The 24,010-nt window shown below is 43.9% G+C and overlaps 1 protein-coding gene across 5 annotated transcripts in view; it reads right to left on the reverse strand.

The window, feature by feature from the left end:
• Positions 1-22,336, reverse strand: part of LOC119008605 (partitioning defective 3 homolog) — a 377,798-nt gene extending 355,462 nt beyond the window's left edge. For 2 of the 5 annotated variants that reach the window (XM_037079111.1, XM_037079115.1), the window contains exons 1-2: positions 10,365-10,591; positions 10,223-10,279 (exon numbers count right to left, since the gene is read on the reverse strand). Coding sequence is in view for 1 of the 5 variants with exons in the window: in XM_037079110.1 (XP_036935005.1) it covers positions 21,855-21,974 (120 nt within the window). In the remaining 4 variants the exon portion in view is untranslated. Of the gene's footprint in view, positions 1-5,474; positions 5,602-10,222; positions 10,280-10,364; positions 10,592-10,617; positions 10,824-21,854 lie in introns of those variants that run through there. The other 3 variants (XM_037079112.1, XM_037079113.1, XM_037079110.1) reach the window with 3 other exon arrangements.
• Positions 22,337-24,010: the final 1,674 nt, after the last annotated feature.

Below are 24,010 nucleotides of genomic sequence, written 5' to 3' on the forward strand. Positions count from 1 at the left end.
GTAAATCTGGGGTGGAGAGGTTTGACACAGTGGAGCCAACATGACAAAGCTACTGAATTCCATACAGTTTTACTTCAAATCCTGGTTTGACATGTTAGGAAGTGCAACTTGACACACATCATCAAGTCAGCTCAAATGTTTTGAATCATTTGGAATTATGGGATAATTATCTAGGTTACAACATTATTTTCCTGAATCATGACAAAATATGAGACTAATTGGAAAAAGAGCTGTTTTTGCAATCTTCCTCTGTACCCTGGTGTGTCCCTTGCGTCAAACTTTGAGTGCAGACTTAGGAAGAAACACACATGGCCACTTAGCTTCTCGGCTGCTTTTCTGTTCACTGTCTTGAATCTTGGCAGCATGAGTACCACTCAGAGCCAAAGGCTGAGCTCACACATACTGTCAGCAGCCTGCTAGTGCAGGAGTGCAGACGTGTAATTGCTTTCTTTATGTTACCGAAACAAACTTCCAGCATTAATGTCACTATTATAGATTAATCAGTCTAACTGTGAATAAATGCCTGGACACAGTAATAGAGTCAGACCATGGAGTCTGACATTATTCAGCTTGAAGGAAATTGATCTCTTATTCTCTTCGTGCAGACAAAAAACTGGACTTATTATTTGTCTCCAGCATGAACAGCAACACATTTTTTTCTGTCAACACATGGAGACAAGTCTCTTCTTCAGAACTGCCAAACATAAACACATAAATCACTGCCTCTGAGCCTGCCTATCATTCAGGAAATCACTTGGTTTTGGAAATAATTCCACTCCCCATCAGTCTACTTCCCCTCCAAAAACTCTGTCAAGCGTCAAAAAGAGGAAAATCCCTAATCTAAAACAGAGCGTGTCTTCTTTGTGTTTCTACCTTGTCATTTTCAGATTTCTCCCATGTTGCCCGTCTAATAGCAACTGAGTCTTCCAAACATAATAACATTATATTTAACTCTCAGGGTACACCCACAGCTAATGAAGTGCCTGTGAAGAGAGAAGCAGTGCCATTTAGGTGGGGAACTAAAAAAGAGGGTTTGCATGTGAAATGTTCACTATGGTACGGCGAAGCCCAGAAATACAGTAGTGTGCTCACATGGGTTTGATCATCTCTTCACAGGAGCACCAGCTGGAATATATAAAGTTTAAAAAGTGGATAATATTGAGTATCTCATATCTCCTACTGTTACTACTACTACTACTACTACTACTACTACTACTACTACTACTACTACTACTACTACTACTACTACTTTCTCCTGCCTGCTTCAGGTCTAACCATGCAATCTATAAAACCTTGGAATGTATTGACCCACTCCTCCCTCATGTTTCAACAGGATCCACCATCGCGCTCTTGGCTTTTATCTCCAGATTTCTTTCAAAATGTCTCTGATGTGTTGTCAACATAAAATTCTAAATGTATAATCACATAATGAGTGTAAATTGGTGGGTGGGGAAATAATAAAAGCATCAAGCAAGACTGTGTACAATATCAGCTCTCAATAGATGGGACTTTTTGACTGAGCCACAAGAACATGAAAAAAAATGTTTTAAAGTTTATGAACAGAGAAGAGAGAGCGATGGAAGCAGGAGAGAGAGCAGAGAACAAAATACAGGCAGAGGTGTGGGAGTGTCTAAAGGAAGACAGAAGAAAATAAAGGGGTGGGGATAAAAAGGGAAAGACAACAAGTGGTGGTGAAGACAGGGGAAGGTGGTTGAGAGAGAATAAAAAGGATGTTGAGAGAAAGCACCAGAGGCTGTGCTGGGAGGTTAAATCTAATGAGTGCAGTGTTTATAGATGGGTGAATTAGGGACACAATTACACCGAGGAGAATAGAAATTTACACACATACGTGCACATGTGCATGCACATGCACATGCACACACACACACACACACACACACACACACACACACACACACACACACACACACACACACACACACACACATCATTCTAGGTAATTTCAGGACCTGCTGATGCTTTAAACAAGACTGTTACACAAAGCAACCTCAATACATCTCATTCCCTTTGGCCGTGCATGAAGACAGGCTGCTGCAAAGCTGAAAATGACATGCAGGGTCAACTGAAAAGCAGTTCAGAGCTCTGAGAGCAGAAAACACGTACACTTCCAACAAGTGTTGTTACTGCACTATTTTTTTTACTCCATATTTGGCTTGTTTTGCTTATGTCTCCCTGTTCCTTGTTACGATGTGCCATGACCCGACACTAACACACTTCAGTTCACCTACAGCACTGCAACACTAATCAACAAATGCAACAGCTCCAGTGGGGGCGCCAGTCAGCTGCCAGCGTGCCAACTTTGCTGTGGTTCAGAGCAAGATACAAGGTGATGTAAGTGGCATTGTATCTGTTTGACTGCCTACTGCTGCTCCATCACCCTCCCCCCACCCAGCACTTTCACTGAGACTGCTCTCATTAAAGTCGGTGAGTAATGGAGGAGAGCCCCATCAATCTCTCTTCAGGACCACCAGAGTTGAAGGCTTGGTGTGAGAGGAGAGCCACTGGAGTGGGAAAATTGATAATGTATATCCTTTACCCAGGGGTGGAGAGGGCGGGGTAGAAATCGTGGAGTCCTGTTTGTGAAGATGAAGAGGCGCAGACCTGTAAACAGCGCTAAGTTGATCCAGATACTTCATAGCAGAGGTAGTTGGAGTGGGCTGCTGCTTGTTTACTTCTGAGCTAGAACGTACTGCCAGACACAAACCAAAACAAGCAGGGCATTTTTCAATCGATTCCTGGCCAACGCAGAAAACAAGCACCTAACATTTGGAGAACCTGTTCTGTTACCAAAGGACAAAACAATGTGCTTTTCATGCTATGTTAATGCACAGCTTTGCACTGTCAGATGGGGTCAAAGTGGGACCCTGTGGTGCAATGGTAGATTGTCTGACTTTCCATAGAGACAGGTCATTACATTACATCTTAAGAAGCTGGTTTCTGAAACAAAGCGGATGATTGTACAGGAATGATCTAGTATTTCTGAAGAAGATCCAAACAGGATTGCTGTTAATCTGACTGCCAAAAAGAATCTCTGTTTGTTTAAAGCTTTTGTGCTCCTCAGCTACAAAGTTGAGTTTAAGATTGGTAGTTTCATTGTGTTTAGTTCTGGCAAATAAGCAATGTCTAAGGAAGAAACGTGGCCCAGGATCAACTGACTGCTGTAGAAGCAGGTTGGAGTTTTCTTGGGAATACTGCAGGCAACAGACTGTATGAGGTGATGAAAGTGCTTTGCAAACAAGAGGGTTGGTGGGAAATCTATTTGGTTAATAGACAGACGGCTGAAGCTGACAGTGAAAAACCGGCTGGACCAGATCTTTCACCTAAACCTGACAGCACATACACGGAAACACACGTACGCACACACACCCGAGCACTTTCTCTATTAGCACATGCCAAAGCAAAAACAAACATTAATCTATAAAGAAATTGTACTGCCTGAGAGATGCACTGTGCAGGGAGGATGTTTACATAGCCATGCTTAGTAGAAGTATTAAAAAGGAATAGTAATAGTACACAAGTAAATGTACAAACAAACACCTCACAGGTCTTGTTCTGTCTGAGGAAAACTTACCGGCAGACTGTGCGGTGTAATGTGATCTAAGACACCTAACACCCACTGCCAGTCAGCCTTCTGCAAAGAAAATCTACAGGGTTCTTACAATCCCACTCACTTTCTTCACAATAGCAAAGATGCAAAAACGAAACCCAGTGAAACTTCCAGTAAAACTTCCAGTAAAGAGTCTATATGATAATAAACACATATACTGCCTTCAGTTAATGTCTTAGGCTAAATGTTAATTTATCTTTACAGTAAAAACTTTCAGCTATTACCAGTATTTGCCAAGAAAATGCTCACAGTAAGTTCTGCCTATTTTCAAGAGTTAATGCTAGTTAATTAAACCCAGAAGGCCTGGACCACTTTCCGTCTGGTGGTTTGTTTTTGGGGGGAGAAGATGAATGAGAAAAATGGGGTTTCTTAAATCAACTAGAATTTGGACAATCTAGATTAACTTTAAACAACAAGTTAACTTGACATAAATTAACTACATTAACAAAAATGAAAAATAAATAAACCTTTTTGACTAGTTTACATATTTACCAAGAGCAGCAAAAAGTCAGACCCGTTTATAATTTGCAAGCCGCCCTTGAATACACCATGTAGAGCCTAGTCAGTGGACGGAAGCCAAAAGCTATTTACAGCAGGACATGATCAAACAGTCCTACAAAACCTGAGTTTTAGATGCAAGAGAGGGGTTCAATTTGAACAGTTTTTGACCTTCTGAAGTCAGGTATGACTGTTAGAAATTTTTAACACACCATTGTAAGTCAGCTGAAAAGTGACTAGGGGAGTGAGTCTTTGTCAATCTCAGGATTCGATCTGCTTCAATTGGATTGATTCTATAATGTCACATTTGATTCTTAATTCTCAATTTTCAATGCTAAGTGTTTCTCCTTTCAAAATCAATTAGCGATTGAATGAACAGAAAGGGGGTTACTGTTTTCAGTCTTTTGCTCCATTAGACTTTATGCCAAACCATTCACTGGAAATTAAGATGAATAAATCTGCAGCCTTTTTATTACAAAAAAAAACTAACAGCATTAATTTCTTAATTAATCAGTTAATCAATTTTAAAGCAAGAATGCCTGTATGCGAATACTAAATTAAGGGTGTGTGTTTGGCTGTGTTATTATCATTAGAAGTTCACAAGTGAGAGCAGCCTCCCTGCTGCACTTTTAGCTCTGGGGCGTTCATTGGTGTACAAGGCACTGAGCAGGCGAAGGCGAATTTTTGAGGTAAAACAGACTGAGTTATTTTCTCCCCCACAATGTTTAACTGAGTTGTTTAATACTGTCAGCTGGTCTCCTTTGCAGCTGCTGATCACTGCTTTGCTTCTTTTTTTTTTCAGATCACTGCTCTGCCCTGTTAATATCAGCATCTGGGTGGAGGCTTGAATAGTATTCACAGACATGTGGCCTACCTCACATTCACCTTAAAAAGGTAATTATAAATGAAAGAACTGCTGATGCCTGTTTTAAAGATCAGCAGTCCGGTTCCTGCACTACCCTCGCCCTTCAGCTCTGCAGGCTCTCTTCTATACTGCCTGTACAAAATACAATCCATCCAGTGTACCAACAATCAGAACTGTAATATAATGCAATAGATGCAATACATTACTTTCAGGTGAGACCTAGAACCACCTATACAAGAAGTAATGAACAGGAGGTCAGGGATGAATGGCTGTCATGTCAGTAACTGGATCAAAAGGCACAAAAGCTGAGAGGATTGAAGGCTTTTGCTGATGGCCTATGATCCTCATACTTCTTTCACACTGGCCAAAAAACCTACTTACACCCGCTCACATCTGGCTTTTGTCTGCAATGCAAGCGTAAATTATTAGGATTTACTCCTTAATCCCATAGTAGTCACAGGTGAACAAGCTAAATGACTCTACCCTCCTGCACGATGTTATGATCTGTGTTGAAGTTCAGGCCACTGGCTTGTTAATATCCATGTGTTGCATGATCAGCGATCAGAATGAATTGAGATGTCTCACTCCTAAGCAACATCTGTCATGAGTTCTGGAAAAAAACAGTATGTATAATTCAGCATATTATTGACAAAGACATTTTCAAACAAGTTTAACGTCTTCTGAATGTATCCTGATGAAGCACGTGATCTGCTGCTTCTACTGTTCCCTGTTTTTCCTGTCATTTGTGAAGATGAATGGGACACACAAGGGCAAAAGAATAAACAAAAAGTAAACTCATCTACTGGCAATGTGAAAGGTGTTAACTGCTAATTATTAGTGGGTTTACCAACTTTTTAAAAATCTGCGTATACGCACCAGTCTCGGTGTTAAAGTGGTATTAAGGGACACAAAGTCCCAACTAAACTAAGTATCTAGGTACATTTCATTTTCTTCATTCAAAGGCTGCAAAATCCACAGCCGTCCTTTCTGGCCAGCATCTTTTAGGCACATGTTTTGGAGATGTGAGGATCTGTTTGCAGGAAGCAGATGCTATTTGCAGGCTGTCTCCAACCCTCAGGCATTACTGATCCCTAATCATAGGGTGTGAGATGGCTGGCCTGTCAGTGGCAACTCAGCATCCTAACAGCCTCAGAAAACAGAAGAGCAAAAACCCATCTGTTATCAATGTTCTGTAGGTTTTACCCAGCAGCAACAGGACAACCCGACCATGATTCTTCATGACATCTTCAAGTCTGCCTGAGGTGTCTCTTGATAGTTTTTTGGTAGGGTATATGATAGCATATACAAAGCTGGTTAACTTTCTTTTTTTTTAACTTACTGTTAATGTAAGACATACAGCTAAGACTATTGGTCGACGTCCTCAGCAATGTCTTAGTCATGCAAATACACAACTGGCTGAGTTTTCTTAAACAGCAGCATGTTTTCACAGACACAACTTGGTCTGAGGGTAATGGTTGTAACCAAAGTGTGAAATATGAGCTCAAAGCTAATTCAGAAAAGTCATTATTAGGGAAAAAGTATGTTTTAATGACTCCTGACCACACAGCATGGTCAGGACAAACTCATGAACACACTGTGACCAACAATGATTTCATATTTAAGTAGTTCCCATGTCTTTAAGCCGCACTTCCTTCGTCTGTGCTGAATAACCCCATTTCATGGTCCAAGCAACTAATCACAGTGCAACATGTTCTGCGACCAGAAAAAAAATGTCTGAGCAGGAAATTACTCAGCACAGATTAATCAGAAACTTTACATATTCATCAGTGAACGTCTCCCAGCAAAATCTCTATGTTGGCCATCTAAACCAGATGAGCTGAATGTACTATTCATTTGCTGAAACACAGTGTAATTCTAGATTGAAAGTGGAAATGTGTATAGTAATCCAGTCTGCCCATGAGCTCAAAGCTTAGTGCTTCAAGATGAGCTTGCCGCGGCTGCATGTTTTTAAACACAAACTTGATATGTTCTGCAGTGGTACATCAGTGGCACCTTTGTTTCTATCAGCCTGTTTACACTTATGCACAAAAAGCAGGGGAAAGCCAGCAATAATAGCTCATGCTTTTTATGATAAAAACAAGTCAAGGTAATTGGATTCTTTGGAAGAATTTGCCCAAGGGGGGAAGAGGCAGAGATATCTGATGAAAATGTTTTCACTGTCTTCGAGCCAAACATAGATGAGTATAAAACCAACAGGCCACAACATCATCAACAACACCAACATACCATTCATCATGCTATTACTATTCTAGGAGCATGTCAATTCAAATCAAAGGCATTGCGGTCATCAAAAGACTGAAAAGACTGAGTCATCTTTAAATCGTTTTTCTCGTGAAGAACGTTTAGCCTTGGGCTGCGATCGCGTCCTTGTTGAGGAGCAATGCAGAAGTGGTGCATGTATTCAAAAGGCCACGCACAACGAAGCTACAGCTAAGATCTAACAGCCACACACCATGTTACAGTAATAACAGCAGCAGAGATCTCAGACGAGAGACTCAAACCATAAATAAGCCATACATCTCTAGTGTGTACGAGGGGTTCAAAGCAAGAACCGTTAACATCAGTCTCATTCATTCTTGATAGGACTGCTTCATGTGAACACATCCGGAAAAAAGATCATTTAAGGCCTCAACCGAGTGTGATAGTGGTACCAATCTAAAATATCATTCATCAGAGGTAAGCCACACTGAACTGCTGACTACTTTATTATATTTCCAAAACAGAAGCTCTTGAGTCATTGCCCCTGAGAAGAGAAAAGCCTGAGTTCCCAGCGAGGGAATGCCTAACTTTGATTTTGAATACTTCAAGTTCCAGAGCACAAAACTTGCCAGAACCTTTTCCCTTGCATTCATTAACTTCACAAGGAAAGAAATCCGCTGTAGTACAGTGGCAAAATTTTTCATATCACTCTTAATTCAAACTAAATCTGTCCAAATGACTGCAATATCCCACAGTCTTGCCAACGCCTAAGCCCTTCTAACATCAAGGATTTGTTTTTCTCCTGTAGCCCTGAGCGTGCCATTTTCATTTCACAGATCTGTCTGGGTGGACAGATGTTTGGGAAAAAACCCACACATAGAGATCCACAGAAAGGTTGTCTCACTGTACAAGCAGCGACACATAAGTTATATTTCAGAGAACTTCTATGAGTAATAGTGAGTGAACACATTTTCAGTGCTGCAACCGCAGGTGAATAATCGTGTCAGTGTGACATCCTTTTTCAGACACTGATGGACAGGTGTTCTCTCAGTTAAACCAGTTTGTTTGCAGATGCATTTGCAGCATATGCAAAGCAATGAAAACTAGAGGAAGATCATATAACACAAGGGGGGAGAGATTATTCAGTAATTTGGCAAAGGAAATGAAAAAGTGCCCTCAGTGCTCGACAGAAAAACAAGGATTTAATTTGACAACATAATAGATTCCAGACCTGTAGGGAACCTGTTTGTGAGAATGTTTGTGGTTGATCAATAGATTCGGGGTTCCACAGACATTAGTCACCTCTTTTTGGCACGAGGCTTTTAAGAGTATCGGTGAGTTAATCAGGCTAAACTGCATCCAGGGAACTGCTGTGTCAACAGCATGAAAATTAAGCTCATTCTGATAGGGAATACGGAGTGAATAATGAATGCTGAAAAGTCCTGAAGCCAAACCCAGTTTAAAGTGAAAATTGGGTTGAAAAATATCTTGGAGAAAGATCCTTTACCTCCTTTACTTAAACAGGCAACTGACACCTTTTTTTGATTTAATCATTCTGAGGTAAATACTGATTGCACACTGTAATGCTGGAGAGAAATTACACCATCTTGTAGTAATTCTCTATAAGCTTTGCTTTCACTATGTTATTCAATCTGCCACCGGGCTGGATTATTTTTTTTTTAAATGAAGGTTGAATTATGACACAAAGGAAGTGCATCTGCTTTAGTGCAACCATAACAAGAACTGTTTTGCCCAGTCACTATATCCCCAACAGTGGAATGAGTGGAATAAGTGTGGAAACTGTACACAGCAAAAAAAAAAAAAAGAGCTGATGGGGGAGGACAGGGCGAAGAGGGAGGGCAATAGGTAAAACCAGAGTGAAACTTCCCCTTAACACCAAACTAATAACGGTTTGAAAACAGTATTCTATCTACTAGATCGGTAAATAACAAAACCCGCTTAATTATTAATACAACCGCGTGATTACTCTGCCTTTCTCATCACATCAAAATCACACCATTCCAGGGTCAAATTGGGATTCTCACATTTTCTTCCTTGTTTTGGACAGTAGTCAGGCTGCTGGTGGTAGCCATGTTGCTCACGCTGTCTTTGCAACAGCGGTGACAACAGTAATATCACAGGGTAACACCATGGGGGGAGGAAAATTGAAATGTTGTCTGTTTCTATTTCTAAGTGTCGGGTCACGATCTAGTCGCTGCTATGGCCAAATCACCAGTTCGTATTTATACTAGTAAGTTAGTAACATAGTTAACTTATTGTAATACTTATATAGCATTAATATACTATACAGGTAGCACTGATACCAAACTATCATGCCACACCAATGCAGAATCACCAATAAATTCAAGCTTACTTAATAATTCAAGATCACTCTGCATGTAGGTTGACTGATGTTTGATAAAAGCTTATTTGCAGCCACTGACTACAGGCAACCCTGTTTATTTACTTTATCCATTGAAAGAAAGAAAGTGTGTGTGTGTGTGTGTGTGTGCATTGTGCTCAAGGGTTGAAAGACCCGGAGTGCATTAGCGGGATCAAAAGCCAATGACGGACATGGCCACAGGACCACTTTGATGCTGCATGAATCTTTTTCCACATTTTCACATGGCTCAATCAAATCAGCGTAATCCTTCTGAATAAATAATAAAACTCAGTATAAATCATACAGCAATTAATTGTTTGCTCCAATTTCCACACTCAGCGTGTAACAAAGACTGTCATGCTCTGTTTTTTTACAAACATGTGCCCTGCTTTGAAAGTTCCTGAGGGGGGAACTCTTTAGCATCAGCTTAGCGATGCATCGCGTAGGCTATGTTAACTGAGGCTGCACAAATCTGCCAACACTCCTTTTTACTGCTGCTGCTACAACTCAAAGACTAAACACCAGCACCAGTTATTACCCGGGGGAAGAACACCTAACAAGTTAAGAGTTTGATGTATTTTTACAATAGTTTTGTGAAGAACAAGAGAACAAAAGACAAAGGACTTACATTTGTCAGTTGGCTGGGAAACAAAAGCTCCGAATGTATGCTAGCATTGCTCCATATCTGGTGGATGCAGAACAGACACTTGTTTTGCTAACACGTTAGCCATAACAGCTCTATACAGTGATAAAATGTCATGGCTACTAACCTGTCAGCTGATTTTGTTATCCTGCGCCCTTGTGGCCAAAAAAAAGAAGCTCTTTAGCATCATTTTAGCATATAGCATCATGTAAGCTACATACACTGAGGCTACACAAATCTGCCAACAGTCCTTTTACTGTCGCTACTGCTACTCCAAGACTAAACACCAGCACCAGTTTTTACAAACAAGCTATTACCTAACAAGATATTTATCAACAATAGTATGCACAACACAAGAGAACAAAAGATAACAGACTTACATTTGTCAGTTGGCTGGGAAACAAAAAGCTCAGAATGTTTGCTAGCGCTGCTCCATGCCTGGTGGAGGTGGAACTTACACTCGTTTGCTAACAAGTTAGCGACTCTAAACGTGATAAAATGTCAAGACTATAAACCTGTCAACTCATGTTGTTATCCTGCGCCCTTGTGGCCACAAAAAATTAAAACTATGTTCCTCTTTTTACCTTTTTTTTTTTTTCGATGACATGCCATAGCAGGATACACACAGGTGTAATTAATTAAGGGCTGCATTCCAATTAGGTGTAGTGAATGCTGGCTGACTGTAATAACTTACTGATACACATATTGCAGCAGACCCAATTTGCTTTTTTTGTCCATTTTACATTCCACATGATGTATATATAGTGTCACAGTCAACGGGCAGATGGAGCCACGGCCTACATAAGCATGAATAAGGTTGAATAATAGTGTAGAAAGCAGAAACAAAGACTGTACATATGTCCCTGTCGGACCGTAACAAACCAAATAACCCTTGCGTAAGAGATGTGTTCATTTGTTCCCTCTGAAACGCGCTCGTTCAGAGATCTTGTTCCTAATGCTTTGACAAACACCCGGTGCCTGTGTACTTCAGTAACCGAGTGCTCTGCAACTGCGATCGCAGCCACAGGAATAAGCTGTTGACAAAACAGCGGATCACACCCAAGAGGGCCTGGCGTGGCCGGCATGTCGAAACACCACAAACCACATAGTTGGCCTCTGCTCCAACTTGCTCGCATTCGGATCCAGCTGGAGGCAGGAATTGTCATATCACGGGAGACGTGGGATTGGAAAAACAAGAGGAACAAACCGATGCGTGCTTCAGGAGGCTCAAAACAAACCAAAAAAAAAAAAAACTCAAAACAACTGCAAATGTCAAGATCACTCGGCTTCCTTGACTGTGTGGTTCGCTCCCTTCCGTCAGTCAGCGAAAAACAGCCGGCCAAGCAGATCACGTGAGCCATCAACCAACGTCCCACGGCTCTGAAACAAGAGTGGATGCGAGTTTTGCAAACAGGCGACTTGCTCTGAGGGCAGGAATAATCTTGGTGGTAGGGCTAGGTGTCAATATGCAGAGTGAAACAGATGGTCCTTTTTCTTTCTTCCAGCTAAAAAAACACTGCAAAGGTCAGAGAGAGATCAAGAAGTAGTTACTTTCTTTCTGCTAACTGATATACAGCCGATGATCAAGAGTCATCAAATACCATAATGTATTCCCTTAAGTTAGGGAACACGTTGTAGAATTTAAATATTCAAGCTCTCATGTCTACAATGCTATTTTTCCTCGGTTGCACCCATTGAGGTTTCGATTATTTCCGCCTCCGGAGCAGCTCGGCTACCAAGAAATGATTGTAGGCGATTGTTCTATAACTAGACTCCATAAAAAGAAAAGCTTCTCCTCCTCACAGAGCCAGATCCGGGTGCTTCCCCCTGAATAAAAAGTGGAGCGGCCGGTCCGTACCATTACCGAACGGAAAAGTAATGCCTGTGTGTATTTTAAGAGCAGAAAAGCAGGGCCTCTGTGTAAAGACGTGCAAAGCGTTGACAGTGGAAGCTGTCAAAACAGCCTTTAAGAATGTATTCGGGAGGCTGGGAGTGCTTTTCCATCTTAGCCGCATTTGCAAACATGCTGGCCATTTTCTGTCTGAAAATACATTTGCAGCTCGTCACCTTGCTCAGACTTTCCATCTTGAAAAATCCAAGGATGGGTTATGTAGTCCACAAATCCACTACACACACACATCAGAGGAATCGAGAGGGGGTGTTCTATAGAGAGGGGCTGAAGTAGATATAGCTCAACCCTCCACCCGACAGGCAACAAACCTGCAGCAACTTGACAGGATGAAGATGGAAAAGATAACATCATCTTCCTGAATGCAGCAGAAAAGATAGAGTGAATAATGTAACAATAATATAAAAGCAGTCCGATGAGCAGCCTCTCTAAAATCAAAAGCTACAGGAGGGTTTGTATAACAAAATATCGCAACTTATTCTGTCATATCAGTGATTCCCACAGAATCAGACTTTAATTGAGGCGGTGGCTGTCCAGCTGGGGTGCCACAGAGCATGCGCACTCGAGATTTCCAATCTCCGGTTTAGCAGTTTAGCCTGGCTAACTTGGATGGGGATAAAATGAAATTGGGCTGCTATTATAGACTCTCATTGCTCAAATTTTGACAATAAAATGAATCATTTACCCACGTTGTGAGGATTTTATGACCATTTTACTTTCGCAATGTTAGCTTTTGGGGAAAAGTCCCCAGTGCGTCACATGATGATGTAATTACGTGGCTTGGCCATGACAAAAACTGTCTTCAAGTCCTGAGGAAGTTACTTTTAGGTAGTTCTGCTTCTCTTCTTCGTTGGTTTGACCAACTAAAAACAACACCACCATCCACTGTATCTGAGTATATTACACCATGCTTGAGCGAGTGAGAAAGGGATGCACAGCTGCAAAAATAGAAAATCAATGTGGTAGCAGCCAGTGTTGATATTGTGGCGGACTGCCGCGAATAAATGAACGTGTGGGAAACACTGCATTTCGTACTGTGTTTCGGTTGGCTGTGGTGAAGCTAATTCCCCCTCTGACTCCATCGGCTAGCAGTCAGGTCGACTGGATAACGTGAAACGAGCTTAATTCTAATTCCCCAAAGTAGCCCCATTATCTTCTAGTGACTAATCTGTGATTACAACGGTGTTAGAGGTGAATAGGAGGGGGCTAAGAGGGTTAAGCAGAGACAAAGAGATGGGGAAACAAAAAACTGTGACTGAGACCTTACGGGGTAAAGGTTTAGGGTCTGACAGCAGGACAGAGGGGTTGGGTGGCCAAATCATGCAAGGTTATGCTATATTTTGCATCTGTTTGCTGTTTAGCTAAGTCAGCCTTCCTGTTCACAAACCAACTGTGTTTTTTTTTGGCCAGTAGTCAGAAAACCACCTTGGTACTGTACTGGCTTTCATCAAACTGGCCTCCGCCTGTGTTTTTTCTGTCCCAGTCTGTCTATGTCGACTGTCTATTCGACAAATTCCCCTCCATTACGGGGAGGACAATAATGAGACTTTCATGATGACGACTGCATGTTCAAATCCCATCGAGGTCAAAGCTTTCTCACACAAACAAAAAAGGGAAAGCAAACTACCCGTCGAGAGAAGTCACAGCTGTCAGGTGAAGCACAGAAAGATTCTCCTGAACACAACTGATCTAACTGGCTTCCTCCCCTTATCATAAACTTTCACCACATATGTGAAAGGACTAAATAACAGTGTTACAGATTTCAAATTGAAACCAGATAATCTGAATCTACCGTCAGTCTCAACCAAGTTCCAATCAGGGTTTCAAGTTCATTTGCCAGGACAGTTGAACCATAGTGTAAATCTTCCAAATAATACAAAAAGGGCCCCTCATGCAAACAAATATAAACAATTTATGATAGCCAAAGTGTTCTTGATGGTATCTGCTGTCACAGGTATTCACCACCTTGAATAAACAGGCTCTCACCGTGCACTATCTCCAAGGTCTGACATTCCTGAGGTTGTGAAGAGAAGCCTTAGCAGATGAGTGCTGGTCTAAGTTATGCAAGATCAAGTGCAGCGCACGGCTCCCATTGTCTAGCCTGTAACGGTTCGGGCTAATGATTCGCCGGATTATCTGAACTCGCGCTAGGATAGGATAACACAAGCGTAGCAGCTTTCAATAACTCATGTTTGATATGTCAGCGTGGGCAAACAGTTGTGTCTGAATGGAGCTGCATTATCTATGAAAGAAATTATTATTGATAACAATGACACACACCGATATGCCTACTTAGGAAATACGGTCGTGCATGCACACACACACACACACACACACACACACACCAACAAAGTCCACAATGCTTCTAGCTATGCTGCGTTAAGTCCTGTTAAATCTGTAAATGATTTGACAGCAAGAGGAATTCCTGTTATTTAGCTCCAAGGCCGGTGCATAAACAAAGCACACCAGAAACGAAATCAGTATCAACTGCTGAGGCCACATCAGCGGTGACAACAGAAACTGACCCTGAATGCCCCGACACAGAATATACGCGGACAGAAAACCAGTCACGCAACGGCTTGGCATGGCCCTGACATGCTTAGATTTTGGCAGGTCCTATTATGGCATGTGGCCTGCTAGCATTGCTGTGTTCAGCGGCTTCTGCCAGAAAGTCTCCCAGCTTTGTCGGCCCCCGCTCGAGCTCTCAATCCAGCATCCGGAGTGGCTGCTCTCAGCTTTGCACGCTCTCCCCACCACGTGCACACCTATCAGCACCTGTGTGTGCGCAAAAGATACACGCTTGCCAGCGAGGAAGCCCTAAAGCCATCTCCCTGAAGAGAGACACTGTTTGGGGAAAGATAGCGGACTGAGTGTGGTGTCATTGTCCTCGGTGCCACTCACGTGAGCAGCAGAGCTCGTCAGACAGCCGCTGAGTCAGCCAGACAGACGGCTTGTTACATACTTAGTGCACTTACAATCTCCTCATATTGACCGAGGCCATGCAAATGTAGATCAATGACTGTAGCAGTAAAGCTTGTACATGTTTCAGGCTTTTTCTTTTTTTTTTGAGTCTCATTCCCACCTACGCTTTGGACTGGTAGGTTAAGTCAGAGTCAATTTTGCTAGTTCAATGGTAGATGGTTTACATGCAAAAGGAAGGAGCATGACGCAGAGGGGGTGTTATTAGACTGAATCAGTCATGGGTGTTTTTTGGGTGTAACGTCAATTAAAACCAATCCGGGTGCCATCTACCGCTCCTTTTACGAGCCAGGTGCAGGTTAAACGGTGGCGCTCGTCTCCGCTGACGGACATGGATGTTGTCCGTGGCTGCCGGACCCTCTACCTCCACAATTTCACAATCGTCTGTCCCATCAACGACTAGGTTCAACTGCACATGAGAAAATATACTGACACCTGTGTGCGTGCGCCAGTCTCACTCAGGACGGGTCATAAAAATCATCATTCTGATCAGCAGTGGGTGGAGGTGGGTGAAACGTGTCTTTGATGAGGTCACAGTCGACCACACCTGCACTGTTCCTCCCATATGAATGGGAGAACCTTCAAAACAGCCTTTAAACAGAATGTCAATTTCATAGTTACTTGACTTCGGCAACAAAACATCATCATCACTGTCCGGCTATTTAGAGACTGTGTCTTCACTGACTGAACAGTACTTAGATTAAAGTACTTCTTTAAGTGTCTTTTCCACATTTTTAGACTAGTATTTAAGTACGTGCCTACCTCTCCATTTACTGGTATGACTGTATACCACTATAAACACGCTGTTACCGGCCTCCACGTGAAATTACAGGCTATTTCGCACCATGCAATCTGTTTTGCACAAACACCGCTGCATGTTCTACTGTAGCTGCATATTTTTGACATTGCATACAGCACTGTTTTTACCAAACTGATGCGTTAGCTTCAGAAGCGAGGAACTCATGAGATGGATCGCCGTCTCAGATCTCAGCAGGCAAAGGGAAAAGAAGCGCTGGAGTGCTGGAGACGGGTGCCGAGCATCTTTTCTGGGTGCTTGGGCAAACTCGACTCGTGACTTTTGGAGCGGTGGGTGTGCGGCGTTTAACTGGAAGGCAGCAAATTCCCCCCCCCCCCCCCCCCAGACGGAGTTAGCACGAAAAGCAAAAAGGGGCACTGCTCAGTCAGCTGGAAGACAGCACTGTGTCAACCAGCTGGAGGAAAGGAAAAAAAAGGGAGAAAGGAAAGAAAAGGGACGAAGATACAAGAAAGGAGGAAACCAAGAGTAAGGAAAAGGAGACTACAGCAGGAGTAAGAAAGGTCACTGAGTGCACATTTCTCCTTCTCCTCCCCCGGTTTGTTCCCTGCTGCAGAAGAAATGAACTAAATCACTGCTGCTCGACCACAGTTGAACCACAGACCCGCTTTTACTCAGTCACCGTCAATCGCAGGGTCCCATCATCCTGCGGGGCTTACACAGCTCAGCCTAGTACAGTCCACTCACATGACCATCCGACCCCAATTATCTTCCCCTGCTGTAATATCCTTACTCACATGCAGCGGCTCCTCTCCATTACATAAGCAGCGAGCCGCTGAGTGTTGTGAGCTAATGAGCGCTGACAACATTTCCAGCATCGCTTCCCACTCCCTGCTTTGCGGGTGTGTTCCTGCACTGGCTGTTAGGACCTTACCTGAGAATAAACAAATAATAGTTGTACTTCTAGTAAAGGGCGATGATTCCCAGTACAGACAAAGAAGTGTTCAAAGCATTTTAAACTGTATGGTGCCGATGCAATATAAACAGTTTCCTTGAAAATGCCTAAACAAATAGCTCTGACATACGTTTTGGTGGGCTTCCTTGTCTTTAATGTCTTCGTCTTTAATGCAGCACTTCAAACATGTCAACCACCAGATGCTATCCTGTCCCACTTTGCCCTGCAGGAGAAAACTGTCTAACCTGACTTCTCCTACATTACCAAAAGGAGCGGCGTTCCCTCAGTGTGTTCTCTCCGCTTTAGGTGGAACCACAGTTTACTTAAACTTGTTTTGAAACTGACAGGGGCTGGGAGACTTTAGACAGGGGTCGGCAACCGGCAACCTGCTAGGTGTGAAGTCAAGTGTGCTCAGACACTTCCAGACCTGCTATTTTTCACGGAAGGCGGACCATCTCCATCTATGAATGTGGCAACCACAGCAGCTCTGGGAAATTGTGATCACATTTTTCACAATTTTGACATGTTGTAGACCAAACAATTAACAAATAGTTCAAACAAAATTTAAAATGATTTGGTTGCAGCTCTGATCTGCAGAAAAAAGCAGATTCACCAAAATGCCCAACTATTCTTTTTGTTTTAGGGGGAAATTCTCAGCTAATCTTACATTTCAAGGCACCGCCAGCCACATTGAAGTAAGAGAATCTGGCCTGATATATTCTTTGGTGTTTTTGTAGAGGGTCTGTAGTTTGGAGCAGTGTAAAAGGAGCTGTGTGGTGAAGATAACAGTGCTAGAGCCTCTAATAGCGTTCCTTATCAGGGCATGATATACAGCATGCGCTATCTTATGTGGTAATCAAGACAGACAACAGGGCAAAGATGGTCTTACAAATGCCTAGGATGTCATTTCACCAAATCAAAGGATTTCACCATGTTGTGACTGAAGCCCCGTGCATCTGCATGGGTCCTGAAGATGGATGAATGATTACATCATGGCAACATACTCGTCATGTGCTGCAGAAATACGGGTCTTTGCTTGGCCATGCTGTCCCCTCGGGATAATCTGCATCTGTACACTTCAACAACTTGACTTTGCCGTGACATGTCTGCGAGAGTGAATGCGTGGAATTTTGGGAGGAAAAATGACAATTATGCGCTTTAAGGCTTTAGCAGACATTTAGGGTGAACAGCCGTGGGAAACAAGGAGACAAACAGGATCAAGAGATGCAACCCTTTTGTGAGTAAGAGCCACAAATTATGGATCTTTGTTTGATACCTCTGACTGCGCACCAGATGTGGAGTGAAACCAGACTGTAGGAGGACGAGCAACGATCTGAACCTCCCAGTCACGTCTGCATGGTGCTCTGTATGCCAACAGGAGAGCCCGCAAAATAATGTCTTCATATTGCTTTTGCTTGAAAAAAAAAAAAAAAAAAAAAGGTGATAAATGCTCAAGTCATTCTTGACTGGCCGAGTGTGAAAAAGCGAACAGCCTTGGGAACAGAGAGGCAGAATGAGATGCTTAATCCTTCATGACTGTGCATACTGTGGGCCGGATTGACTCTGAAGTTAATTGTGCTTGAGCGGCTGATTGATGCCTACTTCCTGGTCGCCGCCCCCACCGAGACTGTGACGAATGCTTCAGGAGTCCCCAGAGAAAAGATCAGGTACACCAGCGCAGCTTGCGACGCCGTCGGATGGGGCTCAGCTAATTCTGACAAAGCTAATTCAGAGGGGAGAGTAAGTGCAATTTCACAGGCCGCTGACGTTACAGGCAACGACGGGGAAAGGCTGCAAAAGCGTTGCGGAGTTGCCGTAGCAACACATGTGGCAAGCATCTTTGCAACTCCAGATAGCTCGGTGGAGTCGAGCGGGAGGTAGGCGGAGGCAAGATCGGCTGTTAAGTACAGGGAAAGAAGGAAGGTAGAGAAAAGGGCGGACATGAAGTGGCTGCTGAAGCGATGAGTTTTTATCTCAAGCAGGAGGTGCGGGTTCGTCAGTTTGTCGCCGCATAAAATCAGATAAACAAAGAAGTGACTGTGAATTCATGGAGGCCACAAAAGTGATCGAACCTGATTTGTAATGAAAACACCTTTATAACCTGCAGGGATGCTCCGATACCATTTTTTTCCCTTCCTGATTCTAGCCCCTTTTCACACAGAGATTCCACGTGATCGACGCAAAGAAGGCTCGCCTTTACGCCGCCGTTGTTTATGTAGCTGGACAAAGCAGCACCGGCATAAATCTAATACTGTGTGTCTTTCCATACAGTGGGCCGGTGTCGCGGAACCAAAAGGGGCGTGACTGGAGCAAAGTTCACTGAAGTCTCGGTCAGTAGGGCTGATAGTCTGATCTTTTTCAACAGAAGTTGCCAGACAGTAACTACAACAACACAATAGTGGAATACAACAATGACATGGTGAATTAAAAGGTTTTTTTTGCCCTAAATCACATCACATAATCACCGCCGTTCAACTGCCGACAGATACTTTTCCACGGAGAAGGACTGAACACAGATCTCGTGGAATTTAGGGGTAACCCTGTATGAATGCTACGTTAAATGGGTTTGAAGTTATTTAATTGGTCGCTTGCCATTTATGGATATTGGTTACTTGCATAACAAAAATTCCAGGGTTGCTATCTAATAAGAAAAAAAAAGGTTGTTGTATCAGTAAAAACAGCAAGGCACTCTGGATCTCCTTTGAGTAGCCATCAGTCAGCCAGTGCAGAGACCGTGTCACGACCTTGTGGCGCACTGATATCGCGTCTGACGCCAGATCAGAAGTTTGTGCGTTCAGCTCACGTCAGGGCAAAGCTGCTGGAACACATCGATACGCTGACTAATACTGACGTCTGGAAATGTGTCAGGGAAAAATAAAGCAATCGGCTATATTCATCGCATCGAGTGTTTTTCTGACCGTGCCACTCATTGGAGCATGGCAGGCCATGAGCCACTCAGAGATGAAGAGGCACAACCTGCACTTCCATCTGCCGCCTCCTGTGAACACACTCACGGCGCTCTTCAGCTGGAGGACGCTCTTTTTGCAAATCAGAGACTTCCACCCCGTCGTTTCTCTGTTGCTCGTGCTAAAGCTGAATCAGCCTGATCTGCTGTCTGGATGAATTACTTGTGTTTCCTTATACCAAAGGTGCGCCATTCTTTTTTTTCAGCATTCAAATACATTTTGCATGATACGTTACCCTGAAGCCAGGGGACGCTTGCGATCTATGTTATATTATGAACGCAGCCCTGAAAATACAACTCTTTACATTTCTTTAAATGAACGGTCAAAGCCACGCCGTGTTGCTGTCAGCTGCGGTAACATTATAAAAAAAAAAAAAACCGACGTGTGATTACACCTCGCTGTGGTCCAAAGGTCCTGGCCGTCCTGTGATACGGTAGTTAAAAGTGTTGACCCGGAGCCAAGTGTCCTCAGGAGAGGGAAGCCCACACTTCTACATTTACAATATCACTGCATGGATCAATGCACCAGTCGCCTCCATTCTGCTGAACCATGGAAAAACCATCAAGCGCTGGTAAACAGAGGAGTGAATGTGTGTGTGTGTGTGTGCGCACGCATGCATGTGTGGGGACCGCTGGTGTGTATCTAAGGAGGAAGTGCTCTTTAAGAATGAGCTGTAATGTTGACCTACTTCGTCACTGTTTGCCTCCAGTGGTAAAAAAAAAAAAAAGAAAAGAAAATCAACTTAGCCACAGCGGCATCGGCGAATATTTGCTTTTTTTTGGTCCCGGAAGTGAAAAGTATCCCATCTGTCGCCGCATAGCTGAGCATACAGGTGTGAAGTGAGGCATCACCATACTCTCTCTCTCTCTCTCTCTCTCTCTCTGTCTGGATCTTTATGAAACCTGAGTGTCAGCCTAAAACAAAGAAGACTGTAGGATTGTCAAAGCTAAAACACAAGACAAGAAACAATTAGGCAAATCCAGCGTGGGCTCATCAAGGTACTCCGAGCCCCTCGAACAGAACCTGCAGCACTTGGCAATATCACCCGCCAGCGCAGAGAGGGGAGAGCGCTGTCGCACTAAACCATGGCAACAGAACTCCAAACTCCGATTCATTCATTAGTCATTTAATGGGCATTAAAGTGCAGCTGCTTGAAAAAAAAAAAAAACCCACAAAGGGAAAAGCAATCTGCGTCCCGGTCCGGGCCTCATTCGGATTTGGCACAGGGGCTTCGCACACAGTCATGGTTGCATCATTTAACAGACGAATTTTGGATGAACTTAAAAAAAAATGAAACCCAACTAATTACGAAGGGCAATGAGTGCAGAGCGGGGCCTAACCGTCCACAGACATTCCATTATCCCATCATGTTTCCATGTAACTGATCGAGTGTGGTGCGATAACAGAGGCGTGGATGCACACACTGATGAAAGGAAACACACTAAATCTCATTTGTGTCTCATGAATACCTACACGCAGCTGGGTTACTGTGTTTTAATATACCTGTCGCACTCTTTTACTGTGATATTTTAGGTATCAGCACACTAACACACACACAGCACAGGTAATTTGTTTTTTTGTTCCTGCTTCATCCTCATTGCTCCACACACACACTCCTTCCGGATGAACTGGGGCGCCCTTTCCTGCAAACACAACTAAAACTGAATTGGAACCGTTCCAGTGTTTCCTGAACTTTTTTTTTTTTCTTTCTTCATGTCAGCCTGGAAGAGATAACTCAGGAGAGGTTCACAACTTCTTTCTCAGCAAAAGAGAGAAAAAAAAAAAAAATGAACTGACATGATGGGACATGAGCATCTCCTTTAACAATGAAAAGTCCCCTCCACCTTCAGGGGGCCCCTGGGGGTCCCCACTGGCTGAGTTTCTGGGGGCAGCCACTGGCCGCTCTCTCCTTCCCCTCTCAGCCCATGAAAAAGCGCCATGTTGAGGCTCCAGTGCGGGATGCAGCGTGCGCCAAACGTGTACAAATAGGGAACACCGGGGCCAGGAGCTGAGCGAAGTTAGTTGGTTGGGGGGGGGGGGGGGGGTGCTCTTACCTTCGCGATCGCCTTCTTGTACCTCATGGCTGCTTGCTCGATGAGGTCCTGCACTCTTATATTCCCATCCCCGCACGGAACGACCACCCGGGTCCTCCCGAAACACACCGTCACTTTCATGTCTCCTCCGCCGCCGCTGCGTTAATTCCAATGAGGAAAAAGGCGCGTCGAGGCGACAAAAACCATCCCGAGGGTCCGAAAACTAAATCCACGGTGGATCGCGAAGAGGGAAGTTGTCCTTTTGTGTGTGTCCTCCAAAGGGGACGAGAAGAAGAAGAGGAGAAAGCCCAGCGCTGGCTCCAACGGCGGGGCTGGGTGGCGTCCTCCTCCCTGACTGCTGCGCTGCGCTGAGCTGTGTTGACTCACTCACAGAAACTTCCCAACAGAGAAGCCTCTCCGGCGAGAGCGCACAACTGGCCTGACAGCGCGGGTGCGCACCCACATGTTCGAGCAGGCACTAAGAATGTCTCCGCCACCAACCGACACAATGCTGAGGGCGAACCCTGCGAAATCCACCGTGTTATCATTGGAAGTTGCGTAACGCTTGGATTTCTACTTTGCTTTTCCTTTCTTTCTTTTTTCGTATTTTTTGTTTTTGTTTTTTTTGTTTTTTTCCGTGTAGATGCCCGGTCTACACTGGTATGGTGTCACAGAAATCTTATCAAATGTTTGTTTTGGTGACTGGCAGACAAGTGTGATTGGAGGAATGCACTTTTATTTATTTATTTATTTATTTATTAGTAATCAAGTCAAAAAACAGTTTTATTCATGCAGCCCAAAGTCACAATCACATTGCCTAAGCAGGCTTCACAGTCTGCACGGTGGAGGACATCCTCTGTCCTCAGACCCTCGATCCCAGTGAGAAAAAACTTGTCATGTATGAGGAAGGAAAAAAATAAAAAAAGGAGATGGATAAAACCTCAGGAAGAGCTGCCGAGGAGGGGTCCCTCCCCCAGGACGGACAGACATGCAGTACGTACATGTACGGAACGGAACAACAGAATCACAGTTTACAAGCTGATAAAACTGGTAAAACATCTCAAATCTGTGGAACAAGGAGACGACTTGCCCCGAGCCACACGGCCTCCTCTCCACCACAGTGACCCGGAAGACACCAGATAACTGGCAGTAAAAACAGAGAAGATCGGAGTGAAGAGGCGTCACATTTTACAGAAATACAGACGTAAGGAGATAGTAACCACCTGTGGCTAAAACCTGGATTACAGAGGCCTTCCCAAGGGCCCCTTGAAACCACGGGGCTAGGTCCTGATAAACCTGCAGGAGGGTGAGCTGTGGGCCCCATCAAGCCCCCCTCAACTGCATTCACACGTTACACCCGTCCATTTTGTGGCAGAATCCCAGAAAGTAATCAGTATCACCACCAGGCCGGAGTATTACTCTCCTTCACGTCAGCTGTGTTGTATAAAGTACCCAAAAGTCATACTGGAGGAAAAGTAAAGTCAAAATACTATTTTGGTAAAAGTCAAAGTCACCATACAAACAGAACTCGAGCAAAAGTCTGATATTAAATGTACTTGAGTATCTAAAGACCCCATAATCCCATAAAGTATCAAGTAAAAGTAAGTTATACATATTTCCCTACTATGGATATAATAATAATAATGATTAGGCTGTGATGACACATGCAGTCTACCAAGTAACTAGTGACTTTTGGGGGTCAAAGGTACTGCACCTTCCTCTGAGATGCAGTGGAGTGGAGGTATGACGTAGCAGTGCAAGTGTACATTGTACTTCAGCGCGGCAGTTGTGTGAATGCACTTGGTCACACTCCACCCCTGGCTGTTGACAGTTTGTGTTATGCAACATGTGCAAACTGAAGGGGAGTGCAACACGCAGCCGGCCGGTCGGCCCACGCGGGGCAGGTGCTGCGGTATCGCCGAGCGCTTCAGACACACAGCTGCTTCGCTCGCAGGGGGTTCACGCAGCGATAGAGCGGCGTGACCTGGCACAGGCGGCGTCAGAGGCGCAGGTGGGTTCTGTCCTGCTACGCAAACACCTCGCGTGTGATGTGATCCCTCGGGAGTCGGGCGACAACCCCTTATCAGATGGAGTTCCAGGGGTTTTGGGAGTGTTGGTCGGGGTAAGTCTGGGCGAACGCTGATCCAGGCTTGGGTTGATGAAGTGCTGCAGGTGTA

The sequence above is a fragment of the Acanthopagrus latus genome, chromosome 19 (assembly GCF_904848185.1).
Source record: "Acanthopagrus latus isolate v.2019 chromosome 19, fAcaLat1.1, whole genome shotgun sequence".
NCBI lineage: Eukaryota > Metazoa > Chordata > Actinopteri > Spariformes > Sparidae > Acanthopagrus > Acanthopagrus latus.